The sequence below is a fragment of the Tachypleus tridentatus genome, chromosome 6 (assembly GCF_004210375.1).
Source record: "Tachypleus tridentatus isolate NWPU-2018 chromosome 6, ASM421037v1, whole genome shotgun sequence".
NCBI lineage: Eukaryota > Metazoa > Arthropoda > Merostomata > Xiphosura > Limulidae > Tachypleus > Tachypleus tridentatus.
The window spans coordinates 148102420-148125696 of NC_134830.1; the positions used below are offsets into that span (position 1 = coordinate 148102420).

Here is a 23277-nt window from a genome sequence, read left to right on the forward strand (position 1 = left end):
ACGGCAGCTATTCATTACCACCCACCGCCAATTCTTGGGCTACTCTTTTGGCAACAAATAGTGGGATTGATCGTCAAACTATAACGTCTCCATGGCTGAAAGAGCAACCACGTTTGGTGTGATAGGGATTCAAACCTTCGACCATCAGATTGCGAATAGAGTGCCCTAACCACCTGGCCATGCTGGGCCTAGAAGGTAAAGTGTCGCAACTTGCCCAGATGGAACCGTAGTTTTAATTCAACGCATTTATTAAATGTTTAAGGTTATTTGAGATATTAATAATACAGATGTAAATAGTTAAAACTGTATTTGTATTCATCCTATTTCTGAAGACCACAACTTTTCAAATAGTAAGGTTAAGTGACTTTCACCTGGGTTCAAAACATTGTACAAACCATCTTCAATAAACTGAATAAGATGTAAAATAGTATTTTGTTAGTTTGTATTTTTTCCTCAAAAACGTTTTGTCTAATAAGTTCTCCACACTTTTGTTGTTCTTGTATACAGTTTCTAAACCACCTGTATTTACTACAGTTTAAAATATTTTCATCCGACTTACCCGACAATACAACTTCCCAAGTAATTTCACTTTCTTCCAGAAGGGGAACTACTCGTTTTTTGAATATTTCATACGCTTTCTTTTGACCACTAACTGGATTAATAGCTACTAGTAGGTGGCGCTTTGGAAGTAGTTCTAATGGTCGTCCAAGAGTTTCTGAAAGTGAGAAAAATATAGAAGCTGTTATTTTTATTTTATAAAATCGAATTATGGAAAATCCAAATTACGAGTTATATAATTTAGTTTCTTTGTTTCCTTATAACAAAGCCACATTGGGCTATCTGCTGAGTCCACCGAGGGTAATCAAACCCCCAATTTTAGCGTTGTAAATCCGTAAACTTACCGCTGTACCAGCGAGGGACATGTAATTTAGACAGAAAGTGTTCTTTTAGTAAAACCACATCGGGCTATCTGCTGTGTACACCGAGGGGAATCGAATTCCTCATTTTCGCGTTGTAAATCCGTAGACTTACCTCTGTACCAGCGGGGAACATATCTAATATCTGAAATAGTAATGAATTCCACCTTTCCGCAACAAATGTAAGACATACCTTTACAGAGGTATATCCAGGTAATGCTCTTCTATGGCATTCTTGCTAATCAAATATCAAAGGGTCATAACAAATGTAGCAATCTTATTGCTCTGAAACTGATGCTGTCGTATACCAGTAGTCCTGATTAGCCATGCTACTGATCCAAAGTCTTTATTAGCATTAGATAAATCTTATGTTAACCTATTGTTATTCACTCTTCTTTACTTTAACTTATAAGTTCTTATAATCACTTAAGAATTGCATTGAATTGATTACTCCCCTTGGGGGGGCAAGGCCATCTGAAGAGGTGGTGCAGATTTAGTCTTTTCCTTCCTGTATTCAGATTAGTAAAAGGAAATACTCAATTTTTCCTCCTATTCAAGGTTCAAAGGATAGGCAGCGTGACCTAGCAGTTATTTGGAGTTGTAGTCGAATGGTTTGAAACACTTTGAAGGTTATTGTGTCCTTGAGACAAACACTTTACCAAACACTTTACCAATAATTATACAAATGTGTAATTATTTTACTAGTGCAAAGCTATGTAATGGGCTATATGCTCTATGCTAACCTCGGGGAATCGAACACCGGATTTTACTGTTCGTAAATTTATAATTCATAATGTGAGAGAAACATGTAATTCCAACAAGTAAATTAAAGACACATAAATTAATGATACCAGAAAGACATGCAGGTTTAAGAAGATTTGACACAAAATGATAAAAAAAAACCTAACCCGAGCACTTTCGAAAGGTGGACCAATCTTCGTGAGGCACATTTACAGTTTGTCCAGCATAAAAAAAGTGTGCCTTTCGAAGGGTAGGCCAATCTTCATAAGGAACATTCTCAGTTTATACACGATGAAAAAGGGTAAGCATGTTTAGGTGAGGAGATTCGAACCCGTGACCCTTTAACCACCTAGACATGCTGAGCCTGAGAGGTTAATAACTAGACAGGAGATGAAAAACACACGCGTCTGCTTTGTACTGCCATGAACTATAAATTACGCATACAAAAAAATGTTAAGATATTCTATTTCTCAAGAATAAATCACACACACAAAAGAAAACTACTTTTTATAATAACACTAAAATTACTGGTCGCAGAGAAATCCTTTTTGAATCGCGAAGCCAAGTAAAATATACTTGTACCTCACAAGGTTACCTTGAAACCAGCTGCAAAACGGTCGAGTTCTATGACGTCATGTAAAACATATCGTACTTAGTATTCAAGGCCATATTTTCATATGCAATCACAATTTGTAAAACTAAATACTACACATTAAAACCGTCCGTATTATCTGACTCTACTAATCAGATACACCGAATTTTAAAACGACCAATATCGTGCAGTTTCCAGTTGAAATATAAATGAAATTTTTCTAATGATGAATCGTCCTGTTCCTGCAACGTACTTGTGAATCTCTCGCGAGCCAGGTTCGAACCAGAGTCCACTCGCATTCTAACCAAAAACTTTACCATCTACGTTTATCATAACGCATTTCTTAAAAACTTCAATCACTACCGGATTGTTTCTCAAACAGCCATGCTTCTTATCATAGTAAATGAGATGTAGAATGTTCAATATATTTATTTGTTGGTAGATTGAGAACAAGCAAAAAATGTTGTTTGTGAAGACGATTTCTTATAATTTTAAAATTTTGAGATAAAGATTATGTTCGCGTTGTTTGGTTTGGTCTGAATTTCGCACAAAGCTACTGGAGGGCTATGTGCGCTAGTCATCCCTAATTTAGCAATGCAACACTAGAAGGAAAGCAGCTAGTTATCACCATTCACCGCCAATCCTTGGGCTATTCTTTTACCACCGAATAGTGGAATTGACTGTAACATTATAACGCCCCTACGGCTAAAAGGGCGAGCATGTTTGGCCTGACGGGGATTCTAACCCGCGACTCTCGGATTACGAGACGAGTGCCTGAACCACCTGGCCATGCCGGGTTGTTCGAGTTATTACTTTGAACTATATGGTCGTTCTTAAACTCAGCCGGGCTGTTTGAGTTATTACTTTGAACTATATTGTTAAACTTAGCCGGGTTCTTCGAGTTATTACTTTGAACTATATTGTTAAACTTAACCAGGTTGTTTGAGTTGTTACTTTGAACTATATTGTTAAACTTAACCGGGTTGTTTGAGTTATTACTTTGAACTATATTGTTAAACTTAACCGGGCTGTTTGAGTTATTACTTTGAACTATATTGTTAAACTTAACCGGGCTGTTTGAGTTATTAATTTGAACTATATTGTTAAACTTAACCGGGCTGTTTGAGTTATTACTTTGAACTATATTTTTAAACTTACGTTTTAATTAAATTCACGTATTTCCCGCCAGTTAACCATTTTTTTAAAAAAGCTGACATCATGAAATATAGTATTTTAAAATAACGTTGAGAATGTGTATTATTTTCGTAGAAACACACTGCGAGAATTTCAAACTTAAGAATCCTTGTTTCTATCTGTATCAGAATTTTAAAAATCCTTGTTTCTGTTTGTATCAGACTTAATAATCTGTAAAATACGTGTTTCAGTTTCTTCGTTTCTAAGCGCAAATCTACCAAAAACCACAAACTTGGTCTACCGTTACATGTGTTGATACCCAATTTTCTGAATTATATGCTTTCAGATTTACCGCTGAGCCACCAGGGAGGGAATTTATTAAAGATAAGAAAGTCCCAAGCAATATTAAGAAAAACAGTTGTATTTGACAGTTGAAGCCGTTTTCTTAGAAACGTGTTTGTTTCGTTGTTAAGCGAAAAGCTACACAGAAGGCTGTGGGCTTGTACTCACCACAAGCACTCCAACTCGATTATTAGCCTTTAAGCCGCTAATCTCCCTAGGTGGAGTGCTCGTTTTAACAGCAGGTTAAAGTAAATAAAACATTTTAGACAGTAATATAATCTGGGGTGGGGGAGAGGTTACGTACATGTACTGTTTTATACATTTATTTTTGTTTGTGGGGGTGGGGGTAAATTGTTTGTTATTATTGTTACTGTTTATCACAGGAATACACAACGAGCTTCTAGTTCAATAAAAAAAATAGGTCTGCACTTTGGGACCGTGGTTGCGTTCTAAGGAAAACACCCAAATTCCACTATATATATATCCGGTCTGACAACAGTTGACGATAAGTGATGTTGACTAGTTACCTTTCGTCTAATCTGTCATTCCAGTATTAGTTAAATTAACTTTGCTCGAAATGCAACAAACACATACACTATAGGTAATAATTTATGTAAAATGAGAATCTAGATATTGTACATGAAAACTATTAGTTGTTTTTTTTTTGTAGTCCAATGTCACAAGAAGCACTAAGACTGTTTGTTTTGGAATTTCGCACAAAACAACTCGAGGGCTATCTGTGCTAGCCGTCCCTAATTTAGCAGTGTAAGACTAGAGGGAAGGCAGCTAGTCATCACCACCCACCGCCAACTCTTGGGCTACTCTTTTACCAACGAATAGTGGGATGGACCGTAACATTATAACGCCCCCACGGCTGGGAGGGCGAGCATGTTTTAGCGCGATGCGGGCGCGAACCCGCGACCCTCGGATTACGAGTCACACGCCTTACGCGCTTGGCCATACCAGGCCCTGACGAGGTCTGTTAAAAAAAATACGCGGACTATTTGAATTGCGCGGCTCCAGTTGGTTACAGGGGAATCCGCTTGGTGTCGCTAGGTTTGCACAGATCAGCTGATTACGACGCCATTTCCCGATTGCAGATATCTTTATTTGTGTATTAGCTACGCGGTTTTAAGTGAAGTGCGATTTTTTCGTTTGGCGGATTTCAGAATGAATGACCTGAAGGAGCAACGAATTGCTGTGAAATTTTGTGTTAAACTTGGAAAATCTGCGACTGAAACTTTTACTATGCTTTACACGGCTTACGGTGATGTTGCTATGAAACGTACGGCATGTTTCAAGTGGCATGAACGTTTTAAGGATGGTCGACAGTCCATTCAAGATGATGAGCGTCCTGGACGTCCTTCCACGTCAACTGACGACCCACACGTCGACAAAATCAACACCCTGGTGCGGGCAAATCGACGTCTGACTGTCAGGGAGCTTGCTGAAGAGTGTGGGATATCAGTTAGATCTTGTTACGAGATTTTGACCGAAAAATTGAAGATGAACCGCGTTGCTGCGAAATTTGTGCCTCAGAACTCGTGCGTTTTTGGCCAAACACTCGATCACTGTTCTTCCCCACCCCCCTACTCACCTGACCTTGCTCCTTGGGATTTTTTCTTGTTCCCCAAACTCAAAAGACCCTTGAAAGGAAGAAAATTTGAGACGATTCCCGAGATTAAGGCAAATGCGACGAAGGAGCTGGAGGACATTACAAAAGAAGCGTACAAGGACTGTTTCAACAAGTGGAAACACCGTTGGGATAAGTGTGTGCGTTGGGGAGGAGAGTACTTTGAAAGGGTCCCAGACCTGTAACTTCTAAATAAAGTACATTTTGTTTTATGACGTCAGTCCGCGTATTTTTTGAACAGCCCTCGTACTATTACACATTTGAATAAAAAGGTTTTGTTATAATAAGAAATATGTAAATACACAATTTATGCAATACATGCCACGTATCGTACAATTCTCAGAGATGACCCATAGCTTATTAAATAAAAAAATATGAAATTATGTGATAAATTAAGAGAAATTCTTAGAATCTTTTTCTCCTATGTTTGGTCTGTCACATGAATTAGAGATTCTACAGAACTAATTGACACATAAAACAACCCTGAGAGTGAATAAGTTCAGAATTTCCACAAGGTTTACGTAGGTATTGCTGTAGCATTAAGACATGTAATGAGAACAGTGCGCATGCGTTCAGTTCCCCCTATAAATCCTTGAGATATAATGTGTGTTAAAATTACTAAGGTGGCCATGATATGTGTATAATTAATTTTTCAACCAATGTTTAACATTAATTATTTGTGACTACTTTCGTTAGTACCAACCTGAATACTTGTACAGTATCGAGAGAAAACATACATCGCAACTTCCTTTAAATTAAGTAGCAAAGCAAAAAAACGTTAATGAAGTACCAAATAAAAATAATCATTCAAACAAGCTTTTAACTTATTAATTTACTGTTCTTGTATCTGTGCTATAATATTAAAAACTTTGACATGTATAATATCTTGCATACATTATATCCTGCCAACATGAATATGTATATAGATACGAAGCGATTTTTAATTGCGTATTTAGTTATGAACGGCATGGAGTTTCAAAGGAGAACTGAATAGCTTTTTATACATAAATTTTTAGTCTCTGAAGTGTCGGGACTCAATCCTAATTTCAGATGTCGGAGTGATATTCCAGTGCGCTCCTGCACCACTATCCCACCCCTGGATCTTCCACAGTTTTTATATCTCATTCTGCTGTAAGAACTTCCAAAGTTATAAAATAAATAAATAAAAATGTTTCAACACAAGAGGGCTTGATTGGTCTTACTCTATAAACATATTACCAGTTCTTAGCAATTGTACTCATATAGAAAGTATGGTCACACCTTAGCACTGATACAAAAGTATTGTCACACCTTATCACTAATAAAGAAAATATTGTCACACATTAGCACTAATACAGAATGTACTGTCACACCTTAGCATTCATAGAGAAAGTATTGTCACACCTTATCACTCACACAGAAAGTACAGTTACACCTTAGCACTCATTCAGAAAATATTGTCATACCTTAACGCTCATAAAGAAAGTACTATGACATCTTAGCATTCATACAGAAAGTATTGTCACACCTTATCACTCATAGAAAATGTATTGTCTCTTCTTAGTACTAATAGAGAAAATTTTGTCACAACTTAACACTCATAAAGAAAATATTGTCACAACTTAGCATTCTTAGAGAAAGTGTTGTCACACCTTAGCACTATTACAGAAAGTACTGTCACACCTTAGCACTCTTACAGAAAGTACTGTCACACCTTAGCACTCATAGAGAAAGTATTGTCATTTTTAACAATTGTTTTGTGAATGCACTTTGTGTGAACGTACGTTAGAGATTAGTAGATATAAACGTAATGAAGAAGTGAAACGTGTAGAATGTTATAAATCTTACGCTCATAATGAAGCCCGTCTTTAGGTTGTCCCAGTTTGGATGATGTCCACAGAAGTGCATTCTTCCATTTCGTTGCTCTATTTTCGTTTATCTCCCAGGAAATAGACCTGTCCACAATCAGGCTTAGCTGACGACGTGAACGCTGTTTGATCCAAAACCTTCGGATCATCGGATAGTAATATATTTCCAAATGGATTTGAAACGTCTGTTCTGTATCACTCTTGGGATTGGTTTTCTTCACGCTGCAACCGACGATGTCATTCGTGCTAACCCTCTGGATCTTGGGCTTTGAGTCATTTGTAAGGGGTTCGCAAACAAGAGCTAAATTTGTCAGTTTAACCACAAAATACGTCACTTTATTAAACTTGGTGTAACAGCTGAAGTAATCTTCTAAAATTACTTTTTCTTTTGCTTCATTCTTAGAACTGCACTTAAAGGGTGTTTCGCTGTCGAATTCGGTATCTTTTCCTATTTCAGCCATAATTGTTATCTTGTACTTTAGGAAATTAAGCTTTTGAAATACGTTAATCTAACACACTGTAACCACGTACGTAGATCTCTCTAAAGCAAACGCTTTCTCTCGACAGTTTCACACAGCATTAACACGTATATGTGTGTGTGTGTGCAAGACCACTTTCCCTGGTTCTTCTAGATAAAGTTGCTTTCACAGCAGAACACTGGTCTCCCATTGGCAAGGATCCAACCACGTGAACATTTTTCTGTTATGTTCGTATAACTTCGTTATCATCACACCATGAGATATCGACTAGCTTAAACATAGCTGTTTAGAAATCTTAACCGAACAGGTCTTAAAAGATTATGTTGTACGTTATATCCCACACTCAATCATCTCAAGGTCCTGCACTGTGCTGCAATAACCTTAGTTGTAGAAGATAAGTATGAGGAATTGTTTATTTATAAATGTACCACTACTTTGCCAAAGAATTAAAATGAGAACAAATTATTGGCGCTCGGAGAATTACTACACGTAACCTACTTGTTACTTTACCAATAATGTAAACAACAAAAAATAAACTCTTGTCTAACAGTGAGGAAGTAGGCAAACTTGGAGAAATTCTACAATAGTTAAAATAACATGAAATAATTATTTGAAAGAAAATATTTTAAAAAAGGTAAAGTTAAAAATAAAGATATTGTACAATACTAAGAAACTTCCGAGTGAAAGTACAGAAGAATGCGTAAAAATAATATGTCAACCACTATATATTTGCAGTACCGACGAGGCTTTCCGCTTAATGCCAGAAGTCTTCAAGGTATGGTATCGGTTGAGAGCCTATTTATATATATTAGCAAACTGCTTGACAACTATTCTTTCGACGTGAGTAGAGTTAAGTTGTTTTGTCATACTTTGTGTGATCTCCTTCGCGACTCTGTTCGAATGATTAATTAATTCTTGTTTCGAGATTTCTGTTTTACTTATATCCACAAGGATGGTGGTTGTTACCCATCTACTAAAACTATAACTTCCACAAAAATAATAACCAATTAAGTTATGGTAATTCGATTATGAGATCTTTACGTATTGATAAACAACGTGATGATGTTGGATTCTGAGCACTGTTAAACAACGCGATTATAAGGGGATTCCGAGTAATATTAAACAACGTGATTATTAAGGGATTCCAAGTAGTGTTAAAATATGTGATTATATGAGGATTCCGAGTAGTGTTAAACAGCGTGATTATAAGGGGACTCCATGTAATGTTTAACTACGTGATTATCTGGGGAATCCGAGTAGTGTTAAACAGCGTGATTATAAGGGGATTCCAAGTAGTGTTAAAATATGTGATTGTATGGGGATACCGAATAGAGTTAAACAACGTGTTTATAAAGGGAATCTAAGTAGCGTTAAACAACGTGATTATATGGAGATTCCGAGTAATGTTAAACAACGTGATTATATGGGTTTTCGAGCACTATTAAACAACGTGATTATAAGGGAATTCCGAGTAATGTTAAACAATGTGATTATATGTGGATTCCAAGTTGTGTTAGACAACCTGAATACATGAAGGCTCTAAACAGTGTTAATTAACGTAACGGTATGGGATTTTAGCTACCTGTGGTCTCTATGCTACGGGGAATCAAACCATAGATTTTAAAGTCTAAGTCTTGATGACGAGAAACCCACTTGAAATAAAAATATATCTGAGAAAGGCTGGTAAAGGTATTAACACTTTTACTGATAAGGAGAGAACAACGTTTCGACCTTCCTGATGATACAATTGATGGATTCACATCTACAGAACACACACAGATTTTTCAATCACGTTAACTCAATACATCCCAACATTAAGGTCACCTGTAAACAGGAAAAAACTAACCAAATAGTATTTCTTAACCTCAAAATCACTAGAACTGATACACAATTCAAAACAAAAATCTACAGAAAAGTCACCCATACTGGATTTTACATTCCTGGGACTCAGCACATGAAACAAACCAAAAACTCAACATAGAAACTAAATAAACACAGCCACAAAACTATACTCACCCCATAAAATTAACGATGAAATCAACAAAATAAAACAACACTTCATCAACATCAACAAATTTCCTAAAAAAAACCGTGGGAAAAATTATACGCACACACCTAGACCAATAACAAACAAATAACAATAAATCCCAAGATACAACAAGCTACAAAACCTTATACTGCTACATATCATATGTTACTGATATCAGCGAAAAAATAACCAACATTTGGAAAAAAATTATAACAAAACATAACATTCCAGTAAACACCAAATTTATTCAAAAACCAGGTACTAAAGTCTATGCTGTGTAAACACTACACTGACAAACACAAGACCAACATAATTTATAAAATACAATGCAACAACTGCCACGATTTCTATATTGGAGAAACAAGCAGAAAAATGGAAACTAGATTCAAAGAACAAAATAACATGTTTTTGAACATGCAAATCACATAAACACAACATAACCACAGAAAACACCCATATTTTAAGTAAGGAAATAAATATAAACAAATGCAAAATCAAAAAAGTCCTAATTATACAGCAACTAAAACCAAAATTAAACCAATATAAAGGAACACATTTATACCTATACTAATTAATAACCTGACATCCACATGCAACGCCCCCTACAATCCAGTACCAGTTTATACTCTCATACCTAAGACGTGTGTCCGTTAATGGTCACATTCAAACACTCTCTTTCTTAACCTGAAGATGACCTAGGAAGGTCGAAACGTTGTTCTCTCCTTATCAGTGAAAGTGTTAAAACCCATTCCAGCCGTTCTGAGATGTCAAGTTTAAGTCTATAAACGTATAGCTGACCCACCGGGGAATCCCCCTGGGAGATGTTTGAAACACTAGAAACATAATTTATCTAACCAACTAGAAACATCGAACTACGAATTTTACCACTATAAATTTGTAAATTTATCATTGGCCCCTCGGGAGAGGGAGGCATATATAGGCGACCGAAAACGAATCGAAGAGTTCTCTCTCCTCAGTCAAATGCCCTACCACTGAACTGCAAACTCATTTATTTTAGGACATTCTCAGGAAAACAAAGTTTTTATATCGTAGTTATCTACTTTGTAATTTGGTTTAGCGGTTTAATTATCAAGGTTACGCGATCAGTTACAAAACCTTACGTAAAAAAAAGTCGAAATAATAAGGCAGACATTGAATTGAAGTGAGTGAATTTAAGTGTGCCATATCTTAATGTTAAAATTAGGTCTTGTCACTTCGTGTGAACTTGACCCATACCAACTTTTTTATACAAAATACTGTGTTGCGGCGACTAACGTTGTTAAGAAACAAAGTTGTTTGATGGAAACCACGTTAACAGTTCAAAAACAGACATGTTTCTTATTGTCCGCGCAGCATGCTTTGCTAAACTGGAAAACATAATATCGTTTAAACAATGCGTGAATGTTATCCAACAGTCACATTACTATATTAATACAGTTACCAAATGAAACATAATACTGTCACCGAACTGATCGTAAATGTGCCCATTCATAAACAAAATATTCATATGTTTCAACAACACTGATAATTTCACATTTCAAACACGTTTGTTTTGTTTTGAATTTCAAGCAAAGCAACACGAGGACTATCTGTGCAAGCCCTCTCTAATTGAGCAGTGTAAGACTAGAAGGAAGGCAGCTAGTAATCACCACCCACTGCAAACCCTTGGGCTACTCTTTTACCAACAAATAGAGGAAATGATTGTAACATTACAACGCCCCCTCTACTGAAAGTACGAGCATATTCTGTGACAGGAACTCGAACTCACGATCCTCAGATTACGAGTCAAACGTTTTAACCGCCAAGCTATCTCAGGCCTCATCTTTCGAATATTCACATTGATAGAATGGATTATAAAGAATGCATATTTGGTGTGATAATTTCATGGCAAAAACTGTAATAAGATTATTATATTTAACTAACCGGCTTCGCATGTTTCCAATACAGTAATTAATTCATCTGGGATTTTAAAGATCACAGCAGGAACTTGTTTCAACATTCCAAGAAAAACATAGAGTAGAAGAACTTAGAAACTATCTGTCATCAGACCAAATGAATTCCTGCATATATTGGAGTCTTATTAATAATAACTTCTGACCAAAGAGAAGTAAACTCTAAATCAAAACTAAAAACGGTAACTTTTAAATTCACGAAGACACTTTGATTCAAAACTGACTAGAAATACTTAACATTCTACATCAAAACACAATAAAACTGAAGCTTAAAATGAATAGAGTCTTTTCCATCATAATTCATTTACTTTCGCTATTAAAATGTTTATCTGCCGTAATCATAATTACATCTTTCTAGGTTCGGCTAGCTTATAGGTGAGAAGTGTTTTATAAAGAATTAGTATGTGTTGAAAAATCTAAAACGTATATTTGAATTAATTTGTATATTTTCATATCTCACGTAAGAACATAACTAGTATCTTTTAATAACATATTAATAATAGTATATGCTTTAAATAAACATGTGTTATAATCTACGATGAATACTGCAAATATATCACTTCCAGATATAAATACATGTTTTCTTAATCAATAGTTTTTAAACTCGTGGTTTATCGATCCAAACTGACCTGATTCAAGTAGGTTTAATGTTAAGCCTGTTGTGTATCTACCCATGGTGGGCACACCACAACCAGATTTCTGGCATTATAAGCGCTCAGACTTACCACTAAGACACTGGACTACAGCAGTTTTAAGTAAGAAGGAATAAAAGTTAACATATTAATTTCTGAAGAGTTACATGACGTCCATCCCTACTACTGGAAGTCACTATTTGGATTAACAGTAATCCACACTAAAGATTGGTCAGAAAAGAGCTGTGTCCAATAAATCACCTCTGATTTTTTCCAATTTTCACTAAAGCATGTTTTGATCAATGAAACTCATTAAGACTCTCCTAGTATACGACGTAAGAGAAGATTGACGTTTGTGGATGTGACAAATCTATTACGACAGGTGTTAGTATTGAAATTGTGTCCAGTTAGTAGAAATAATTTCCCTAAAGTACAACCAAAAACTAGTTTTGATGAAGGTACAAAATAATAAGTAATAAGCAAAAAGATTCCCTGTTTGAGCATGAAATATCTAACGGTGTTAAACATAATAGAAAGGAAACAACATGTCAAACATATTAAGAGGTGTGCCCAACACAAACATTCTCACTTTAACCAACGTTTGTCATTTAACAAACACATAGAGCTGGCTACAAGAAATAATAAATAATGTTAATCCTTCTGTAAAAATCCAAAAGGATGTTTTATAAGCCTAAAGAAAGTTTAATAATAATAAGACTTAGAAAGAAATGTTATAACACTCATTAATATGAAAAAGAAAGTGATAAGGCAGAACTAGTCGCACAATGTACAGAAACTGTTATATAGCTAGTATTAATCAAACTACTAATATATAAAACCAATGATGAGCAATACATTGTCCAAAGGAATAAAAGTGTATAGATGATATTTTAAAGCGGTCGTGCTACTCTGTAAAAATCTGTAAACCCATAATTATTACCAAGAATATTGTAAAATTCTTATGGAATTAAGTGAGCGTGGTATTTAAAAAAAAAAACACGACTAGAAATTTCGTTTGGGAAGAAGAAAGTGAGTTTACGAGCACAACCCATCAAGTTTTGTCCCGATGAAGAATCTCTGTTGTGTCTAATAAAGTAGGAGTCGTGAACAATGTAACATATTTGAAACATTCGTATTTGCGAATGGAAAATTTATTATAAATTTAAAGTTGAAAATGTATATTTTATTGAAATTTTGAACTTGAATGTTTCATTACTGATGCTGATAACTAGATCCAAGTATTCTGTTTTATTTTTGGTGGGAATTTTTAGAGACGCTCCGGTGGATACATTTATTTTGTTGTGTTTAGAAAACCTAAATAATCAGGTACCAGAATAACTGATGTGCAAGCCTTTACTACAATCGCTCTTAGTGAGATTTGTAACGTATAAAATACGAAGAAATACAAATCTGCAACTCTTAAGCTTAAGGTACCTCCAATTAAAATTCCCAGCTTACTGACTTATCTACTAATTACGTTTTTATTAGGTTTCCCATCAATGTTTGGACGCTCCCTTAATATTGGAACTTTACTCCTTATTATTCACAAATATTGGTTAGTCATAGCATGGACGTTACAGGGAGGCACGTGGCGGAAAATACTATGTTGTGTACCTCTTTAATGGTTATGTTGCCCAACTCTATATTATAATTAAAAACGTTACAACAACAGCTAATGGCTGGATATCTGATTTTAAAAGAGTTAGGTGAGAACTGGTGTTTAGAAGTGTCTGAGCTGTGACCTTCTGTTAGTGGATGAAACAATAAAGTAAAAATATTTTACTTTTGTTCCCTACTGTTGTTATTTCAAGTTTATGTAATGACAGATAATAACTAAGTCTACACTGCTCATCAAATTTAATGATTTTAATTTGGTTTGTTTTGAATTTCGCGCAAAGCTACAAGAGAGCTAACTGCGCTAGCTGTCCCTAATTTAGCATTTTAAGACTAGATTGATGGCAGCCTGTTATAACCACCTCTTCTTGGGCTAGTCTTTTACCAACAAAGAGTGGGATTAATCGACACATTATAACGCACGCAGGACTGAAAGGGCAAGCATGTTTGGTGTGATGAGGATTCGAACCTATGACCCTCAGATTAAGAGTCGAGTGCCTTAACCATGTGGCCACAAACTTAATGATACTTGTATTTAAAAACTAAACAAAAGGAAAGAAACTAATGCAATTAAAAGATATGTTCCTTCAATCAAACCCCCTGCGAACTTATAATGTTAGAAACCTGGGTTTGGTACCCGTGATGGGCAGAGCACAGATAGCCCATCAATGGCGCCGCCTATCTGGCGTTAAGAGATGTGTAAACAAAACTATACAAAGTGTTTATTAATTATTGGTATTTACTTACATGAGATATGTTCAACACAATAACCATACATTAGCAATGAACAAACCTTGATCAGTATTGGGTCGGTAAGAAAAACCTTAATAAGTATTGGATCAGTAGGTTTAGGGTATAAAAGAATATTTTGAAACATACATAGAATAATATTATTTAAGCAAGTAAAAATAATATTCCGAGATGAATGCACGTGTCTGTACTTAATAGCATCAGTAAGATCAACCAAAATGATATGTAAAAAAATCAAACCGTTTCTTTAAATATAAAAATTTGTGTATATATTTATGTAGATATTAAGCAATGTAAAGATGGAACTCACCTCATGTGTAAGAAGAAAAAACGCATTGCATTTGAACATGAAATATTATTATCTATAATCGAGTAATATCCGGATTTGGCTGAGAACGTCCGTTAACATGAAAGAGCAACACATCAGGTTTATTTACTGTGAACGATCATTAATATAATTGAACGGTATATCATTTTTTTAAAAAAGTTATTAAAATAATATAACTGATTCCTTTTCAGAGAATGATAATTAACGTTATTAAACAATATATGAGATTTGTGAGAACGATGTTTACCAGTAATTGCGATTCTTGCCACCAGGGGACGAGACAGGTACGTCGACCTCAAGCAGTAGGTAAGGAGAACAATGATGTCACTAAAGAAAGGTGCGTCACTAGGCCACCATGACAGGCACACATGACAACAGAACATTGGAGATGATTATGTAATAGTTCAAAGGAACAGAACCAGAGAGCGTGTTTACAGAGCCGTGTTACTGGTCTGCCACGAACCGTATTAGGTGAACGTGTCGTCAGAAACAACGATGCTCATCAAGTGGATCAAGGTGTCTCAACATGGCTAGGTTTAGAACAATAACTCCACAGTTCTATATTTAATCACACTACCTAGCCATTTGTATGTAAATTGTCCTGAAAGGGACGTTTACTTATATATCATGTAATAGTTTAAAAATCACTGCTTTACTAGTTTATTTTTGTAATATCCATACAACATGTGAAAACAGTTCACTTACAAATGTTAATTTAGTTTTATCTTACATGAGTTTTACAAGGGTGGATGGTGTTACTTACTGTATTTCTGCAAATGATTCCGTCATCAATGTCTAGATTCAATTATATTAAAATCTTAATTTTAACAACAGTCTTATTGTGTGTAGGATTTTAACAAATCTACTGTTATCCATTATTTGAATGAGATCACAATTTATGTTTTCATTCATACATTTATTTGTACTACGTATGTTTTACAAAGGTGAGCAGGCTCGGCATGCCCAGATGGTTAGGGTGCTCAACTCGTAATCTGAAGGTCATGGTTTCGAATCCTCGTCACACCAAACATCCTCGCCCTTTTAGCCGTGGGGGCGTTAAATGTGACGGTCAATCCCACTATTCGTTGGCAAAAGCGTAGCCCAAGAGTTGGCGGTGAGCGGTGATGACTAGCTGCCTTCCTTCTAGTCTTACACTGTTAAATTAGTGCAGATAGCCGTCGTATAGCTTTGCGCGAAATTCAAAAACAAACAAATAATGGTGAACAGTTTTACTGAGTATTGTACACATATTCTAATGTACATTTAATTGCGTATGTTGTACAAAGATGTTTCTATACTCCCGTAGGTCAACATATGGGTTTTAACATGTCTCATTCTATTTTTTTTATTTACTTGTGTTAATATAGGACGATAATTCTATTAACACAACTAAGTTACTTTTGGAACGTTTTTACAGTGCCTAATATTTTTATTAATTATTAAACAAGAGAGCTCATTGTGTGTGTATGATTTAGCACACACTCAACATGTAGTGATTACATGTTCTGTAATTAAACATATTTTTCACACTTATTATCTTGCTTTTTACACACCACTTCTCTATAGATTAAAACAGACGTGTTACATTCAATAGATGTAAGTACGGAGTATTACGATACTGAAACTGTTGGTTTACTATCTGTCATTTCAGAGTAAACTTCTCAACAACAAAAAACTGCATATACACTGTACATATATTGTAACAATGAAGAACTGGTTTTCTGTGTCACTGAACTTAACAGGCAAGAGAAGAAATTGATATATTCAGACATTTTACATAACAATACAGAAAATTAAATGTATATCCACGAAATTTTCAACATTTGAAGGTACAATAAAAACAATATTTTCTACTCCTAAGTTACTACTTTCTGTTTTTGATCTAGATCTCATATATTTGTTGTTTGAATACGATTTCACTAATATAGCGCACAAAGATTTGTACATACTCTAGCTTCTTGAAGAAGTAATTGTTTATACAAGTAAAGAAGTATCAGTATTGTCCACTTTACTGCTCGGACAGTGTTCTTAAGTTTTATCTGAGAGATAAATTCCTCTAACAAGCTGAAAGCATAATAACCTTTGATATTTTATGGATACCATTAAAACAAAGTAGAGAAACAGTATGTTTCAAATCATTGTATGATATTTAAATAAGCGTCCTTTTCAAGACGTTTACCTATAAAAGGTCAACAAGTATGAGTAAATATATAACTATTGAATTAGTGTTTTACACCGACTGTATTAAACCCAGCCACGTTAAAAACGTTGATCCACTTGATGGACGTCATTATCTCTGACGTCTCTCAGCCTGTCACGGCGACCTATCATCACGCACTCAGCAATGCGTGGTCTGGTTTCACTTCATTGAACTACTAAGTAATTGTCATGTCCCTCTCTTTGGTAACACCATTTTGCGCAGATAGCCAAGTTGCTTTGCGCCATAAAACACCAAACCATCATCATCCCCCCCTCACATTGCCTGATGTCGAAATACGCGTCAGGCCCTCTGGTGTAACTACATTTATATATTTCTAAAGCTAACAAACTGCACACATAAAAATTAAATAGGTCATCACTGGAGTTGTGTAATTTATTGATCAGTAACAATTAAGACTTTATTTTGTAATACTGTTACTTATTCTGGGCTGAGATAACTTACACTCTTTCAAATCAATATAAATAATACACTTCCGTTTGTATATCCGAAACTTTTCTCAATGAAACGTTACAAACTTCACGTCGTTAAGAAGGCTTTCGTTCGAGTAGTCCGTATTGCGTATGTTTCAAATTATTTTTTGTTTCTTTAGTCACACATTTCAATGTAAAAGTTAGGCTACAGATTTGGTTGTTGTTGTCATCACATGACAATTGGTTTGAATTTATCCTTTTTTCATTTTCAGCGTTTTATTTTTTAAAAAAAACGAAATTATGTGATATCTTGACGTGTGAAGTTGACGAATTAGGTTTTATACAATTGTTTTCTGCCAATGCTCGTTGTGACAGCGATATTTCATATAATGGTAATCTAACCAATAATAATCGTGTAATGTCGATTGTTAAATAAATATATGATGGTCTGATTTTAAAGTAATACACCGTTTGAGAAAATATATTTTTGATAACAAAAACAATGAAACAATGCGTTAAGTCCACCAGAGATCATGAAAAAAATTTGAAAGTTTAAATAGTAGAAATAGTTTATTATATTTCTTTAATCAGGTAACCGTAACATTTATACACAAATCTCAAAAATACTATAAACGAAAAAACAAAAAGTTACAAATTTATATCTTCCTTAGACTTAAAAAAAATTATTCGTCAAGTTAAATAACTTGTCTTTAGTTGATTGTACAGAACATTATGATAAGCCTACTTTTTCAGTAAAATGTCATCTCCATAAGAACTTTCAAGGAATTATTTCCACAAGTGCCACTTGAAATAATTTCAAATTTGTATTACCACTCATTAACAAATATCAGCAATATGGTTTCAAATTGATATGCACTGCTGGTCAAAATCTTAAAGCCAATGAACACATAGAAAAAATATGCATTTTGCGTTGTTAGACTCAACCACTTATTTGAGTAGAGCTTCGAAAGATGAAAATAAGAAAAGGGAAAATAAAAATAAAATACTTTTTTAGCATTTAATAGGAAAAATGTGAGCACTATGACATTAGACTAAATACCAGCTGGTCAAAAGTTTAAGACCATACTGAAAAGAAACGTTAATCGGTAAACACGTAACGAAATTTAGTAATTTGTGATCAAGCATTATCTTTTTCAAGATCTACTACTGATATATCCTGTGTTACATTGGGTAAAAACATGGCAAAGGCTAAAAAGTTGACAGAGTTTCAACGTGGAAGAATTGTCGAGTTCAAAAGCAAGGTATCGTTGGTAAGATTGAGCGTACTAAAACTGCTGTTGCAAATTTCTTAAAAGACCCTGAGCGACACGGAAGAAGAATTTCAAGTGGTCGTTCCAAGAAAATTTAACCGATGTTAAGCAGAAGGATTCGACAAATTGTCCGGCAAGACACCAGCAGATCGTCGAACCAAATTTAGGCCCTTACGGACGCAGAATGCAGCTCAAGAACAATAAGACGGCATCTAAGAGAGAAAGGCTGTAAAAACCGTAAAAGTCTTCAAACGCCAAGCCTACTTCCACACCACGAAACAGTTCGATTAAACTATACTCAGAAGCACTAAACATACGACGGAGAAAAGTGGACGAAGATTTTTACCTCTGATGTGAAAAATTTTTACCTGGATGGTCCGGAGGGCTTCCAACATTACTGGAACGATAACGATATCGCACCGGACACATTTCTACACGACACAGTAGAGGAGGTTCCATCATGATCTGAGGTGCTTCCTTTTCCCGTGGAACAATGCCTGCAGGTTACACATTGGGCGTCAAACAGCAACTAGTCACATTGCAATGTTGAAGAGATAAACTTTATTGACTGAAAGCCTATCCTTCCTGAATGTACGCATAAAGATAATCGAAACAGCGTGATGTGATTTCGTTTAAATAAGTTTCAGTTGATTATTTATTTTATATATACGTATAACATATGTCAACAATTCAGGTGACATTGGACTTTATACTCTTGTTTTATGCGTGTATTTTACACATTTTCTTTCTCTACGTTACATAGTTTTCTCTATGCAGAGTTCCAAATATCCATATCTATTTGATAGTCACGCTGTAAAATAAAACTCTACATACTCGTCAAGCTTCTCGTTCGAAATATCGCGGAATTTCATCACTCCCAAGTCGTCAGTTCAAATCCTCGTATCCATCAAATGGTTCTTACCATGGGTTCTTATTATGTACAAATTTTCTTAAAGTTTGTAAAACTGTAACAATGTGATATTTTGTGTGTGTGTGTTAGTACATCAAAGTATACAACCAGTGTTTCTTTTCGTTCACTGAGTGAATACGACCACATGCGCGCCAAGTCGCCGTTAGTTTGTTTGGAGGGTAGTGATACTAGGCCTAACCTAAGAGACCATTCTTATTTTCACTTGCGTCGCTTGATTTACAGTGTCGGATGTAAAACAACGTCTTTAGCAAATTATGGTCCATTACTATATTACATTGAATGGACCTGTTACATCACAGCTTCATAAAAACATTTAAGTATTTCGATATCTTTGGCGAAAAATATTACAAAAGGTAAAGTGACGATCGATGGTTCAAATAGAGAGAATATCGTATTTAAGCGAAAATCTATTTTTCTCTTAATTTGGTAATAAATGATCTTATATAATATTATAAGCATACAGGCTCGAATTGGCCCTCTGGAGGAGCTCAGAAATTCAATGCTGGCGATTGGCGTTAGATTTTATACAATACCACATAATATTTCTTGCACTTTAAGATTTCGTTGCATCGTATTAGCAACAGTAAATCTTCTAGCGTGTACTGTCGGTGCTAGAATGATTCTGACTGGCTGCCTTGCTTCTAGTCAGTAGTCAAAATTAGAGACAGCGGAAGGCGTAAACACAAAACAAATACATAAGCATATTCATCATTATAACTTCACATTGTAGAAATACCATATGAAGTAAGTGTTTATTGTTCTCTTCAAATATATATATACACATATACTGTAATGTAAATATCACTGAATATAAAACATTGTTTAAGAAGTGTGTTTTGTTTACAAGAACAAAAAATTGGCAAAGTAGTCAAATTCATCGTCGGGAAAGACAAATTTCGAATACTTGAGTGTTTAGAAGTGATTAATTACATAACAGAATATGGTCAAGGTCACTTCCTTTACTCCCGTATAGTTGATAAAATTATGACTACAATTCCCATTTTTTAATAGCAAGCTTTAGTAAAATGTAGGAGTTTGCTATATTTAAAAATCAGATAATTTGCATAAGATTGGTCTGTGAATTGACGACGTCACTGTGATTCATTTTCCGAGAAATCCAAGTGAAAAATAATGTTCATGCAAGGAGTTAAAATACTTTTGTCACCCGTACAACTTGCATAACATCCAAATGCACATTCACATTTTTTTTCTCAGTATTTCTATATAGAGTCTCTGATATTTCGTTTTCTCATTTAGTACCTGTCACTAAATCAGCAACGGAAGGTGAAATGTTTGTTTCTACTTTTCGCGCAAAGCTAAAGCATGTCTATCTATGTTAGCCGTCCCTTATTTAGCAGTTTAGAACTAGAGGAGAAACAGCTAGTCATCACCACCCACCGCCAAATCTTTGGCTAATCTTTAACCAACGATGAATAGGATAAAGAGCCACTTTATAACTCCACCACGACTGAAAAGGCGAGTATTTTGTGTGTGACGGAGATTCCATCCCGCGACCATGAGATTGCAAGTCGAGACCCCTAAATACCTGGCCTATGACACCATATACAAAATATCATGTTCAATGGCACTTCCTAAAACTCGTGGCCTCTCTTTCCCGAATGTACGAATAGAGGTAATCTAAACACCGTGATGTGATTTCGTTTAATTCAGTTTCTGTTTATAATTTATTTTTATATATACCTATAACGAATGTCAACAAATCAATTGACATTGGGCTTTACACTGATAAGTCGAAGGTGCTACAAACGCGAAAACAAAAGTCACAGTATTATATCATCCTGAGAACAATAAACATTAAGTGTCAAGTTAATCATGTTACATTTGCATGTTATGTTGTGTACCAAACATTATTATAAGCCTACTTGTTCAGTGGAATGTCATTTTTGTAAGAACTTTCAAGGAACTGTTTTCACAGGTGCCACTTGAAATAATTTCATACGTTCATCACTACTAACGAAGAAATCTCAAGAATATGGTTTCAAATTAATGTACATTATCCTAACTGTTAAAAAATAAATAATCGAGGGGTCGTAGCTCAGTGGTAGAGCATTCGACTGCAGATCGAGAGGTCCCTGGTTCAATCCCGGGCGCCCCTATGTGTACCTTTTTGTTGTGTACCAACATCGTAAACAGTGACGGAAGATTTTAACATAATCTTACGTTGGAGGAGAAGGAAAGACCTTCCACAATTTTTTCGGGGATTAGTTGAACGCTTGACTGGAATTTGTGATTCAAAGTTCGACAATTGGAACTTGTTATCGTTCTCAACTACAAATAAGTAAACCTGTAGTCACTGGAAATTAAACAGTTTAAATGAATCTAAATAATTATACAAATTCGAATGAATTGTACACAAGCCAGTGGAACACATTTCTCTTTATGCGTGTATTTTACACATATTTTTCTCTACGTTACATAGTTTTCTCTATGCACAGTTCCAAATATCCATACCTATTTGATAGTCACGCTGTAAAATAAAACTCTACATACTCGTCAAGCTTCTCGTTCGAAATATCGCGGAATTCCATAACTCAAAACTCGTCAGTTCAAATCCTCGTATCCACCAAATGGTTCTTACGATGGGTTCTTATTATGTACAAATTTTCTTAAAGTTTGTAAAACTGTAACAATGTGATATTTTGTGTGTGTGTGTTAGTACATCAGGGTATACAACCAGTGTTTCTTTTCGTTCACTGAGTGAATACGACCACATGCGCGCCACGTCACCGTTAGTTTGTTTGGAGGGTAGTGATACTAGGCCTAACCTAAGAGAGCATTCTTATTTTCACTTACGTCGCTTGATTTACAGTGTCGGATGTAAAACAACGTCTTTAGCAAATTATGGTCCATTACTATATTAAAGTGAATGGACCTGTTACATCACAGCTTCATAAAAACATTTAAGTATTTCGATATCTTTGGCGAAAAATATTACAAAAGGTAAAGTGACGATCGATCGTTCAAATAGAGAGAATATGGTATTTAAGGGAAAACCTACTTTTCTCTTAATTTGGTAATAAATGATCCAATATAACATTATAAGCATACAGGCTCGAATTGGCCCTCTGGAGAAGCTCAGAAATTCAATGCTGGCGATTGGCGTTAGATTTTATACAATACCACATAATATTTCTTGCACATTAAGATTTCGTTGCATCGTATTAGCAACAGTAAATCTTCTAGCGTGTACTGTCGGTGCTAGAATGATTCTGACTGGCTGCCTTGCTTCTAGTCAGTAGTCAAAAATTAGAGACAGCGGAAGGCGTAAACACAAAACAAATACATAAGCATATTCATCATTATAACTTCACATTGTAGAAATACCATATGAAGTAAGTGTTTATTGTTCTCTTCAAATATATATATACACATATACTGTAATGTAAATATCACTGAATATAAAACATTGTTTAAGAAGTGTGTTTTGTTTACA

The 23277-nt window shown here is 35.1% G+C and overlaps 1 protein-coding gene and 1 non-coding gene across 2 annotated transcripts; one reads left to right on the forward strand and one right to left on the reverse strand.

Moving 5' to 3' along the window:
• Positions 1 to 315: 315 nt before the first annotated feature.
• LOC143251766 (sphingosine kinase 2-like) lies at positions 316 to 7742 on the reverse strand. Its single transcript, XM_076503009.1, has 3 exons — positions 7187 to 7742; positions 560 to 715; positions 316 to 371 (listed from the first exon to the last, which is right to left on the reverse strand). Exons 1-3 carry the CDS (start codon positions 7665 to 7667, stop codon positions 316 to 318), a joined length of 693 nt encoding a protein of 230 aa, XP_076359124.1. The 5' UTR covers positions 7668 to 7742.
• A 14125-nt stretch (positions 7743 to 21867) lies between these two features.
• On the forward strand, positions 21868 to 21940 carry TRNAC-GCA (transfer RNA cysteine (anticodon GCA)). The gene has a single exon. It is a non-coding gene; the product is annotated as a tRNA-Cys (tRNA).
• Positions 21941 to 23277: the final 1337 nt, after the last annotated feature.

What these genes read in the sequence shown, in the direction of transcription:
- LOC143251766 (XM_076503009.1), bottom strand. Translation starts at nt 7,667, where the DNA reads ATGGCTGAAATAGGAAAAGATACCGAATTCGACAGCGAAACACCCTTT. An exon ending in AGACGGGCTTCATTATGAGC is followed by an intron (nt 716 to 7,186) that starts GTAAGATTTATA and finishes TCTCACTTTCAG; the next exon opens with AAACTCTTGGACGACCATTA. An exon ending in TTGGGAAGTTGTATTGTCGG is followed by an intron (nt 372 to 559) that starts GTAAGTCGGATG and finishes TTTTGAACCCAG; the next exon opens with GTGAAAGTCACTTAACCTTA.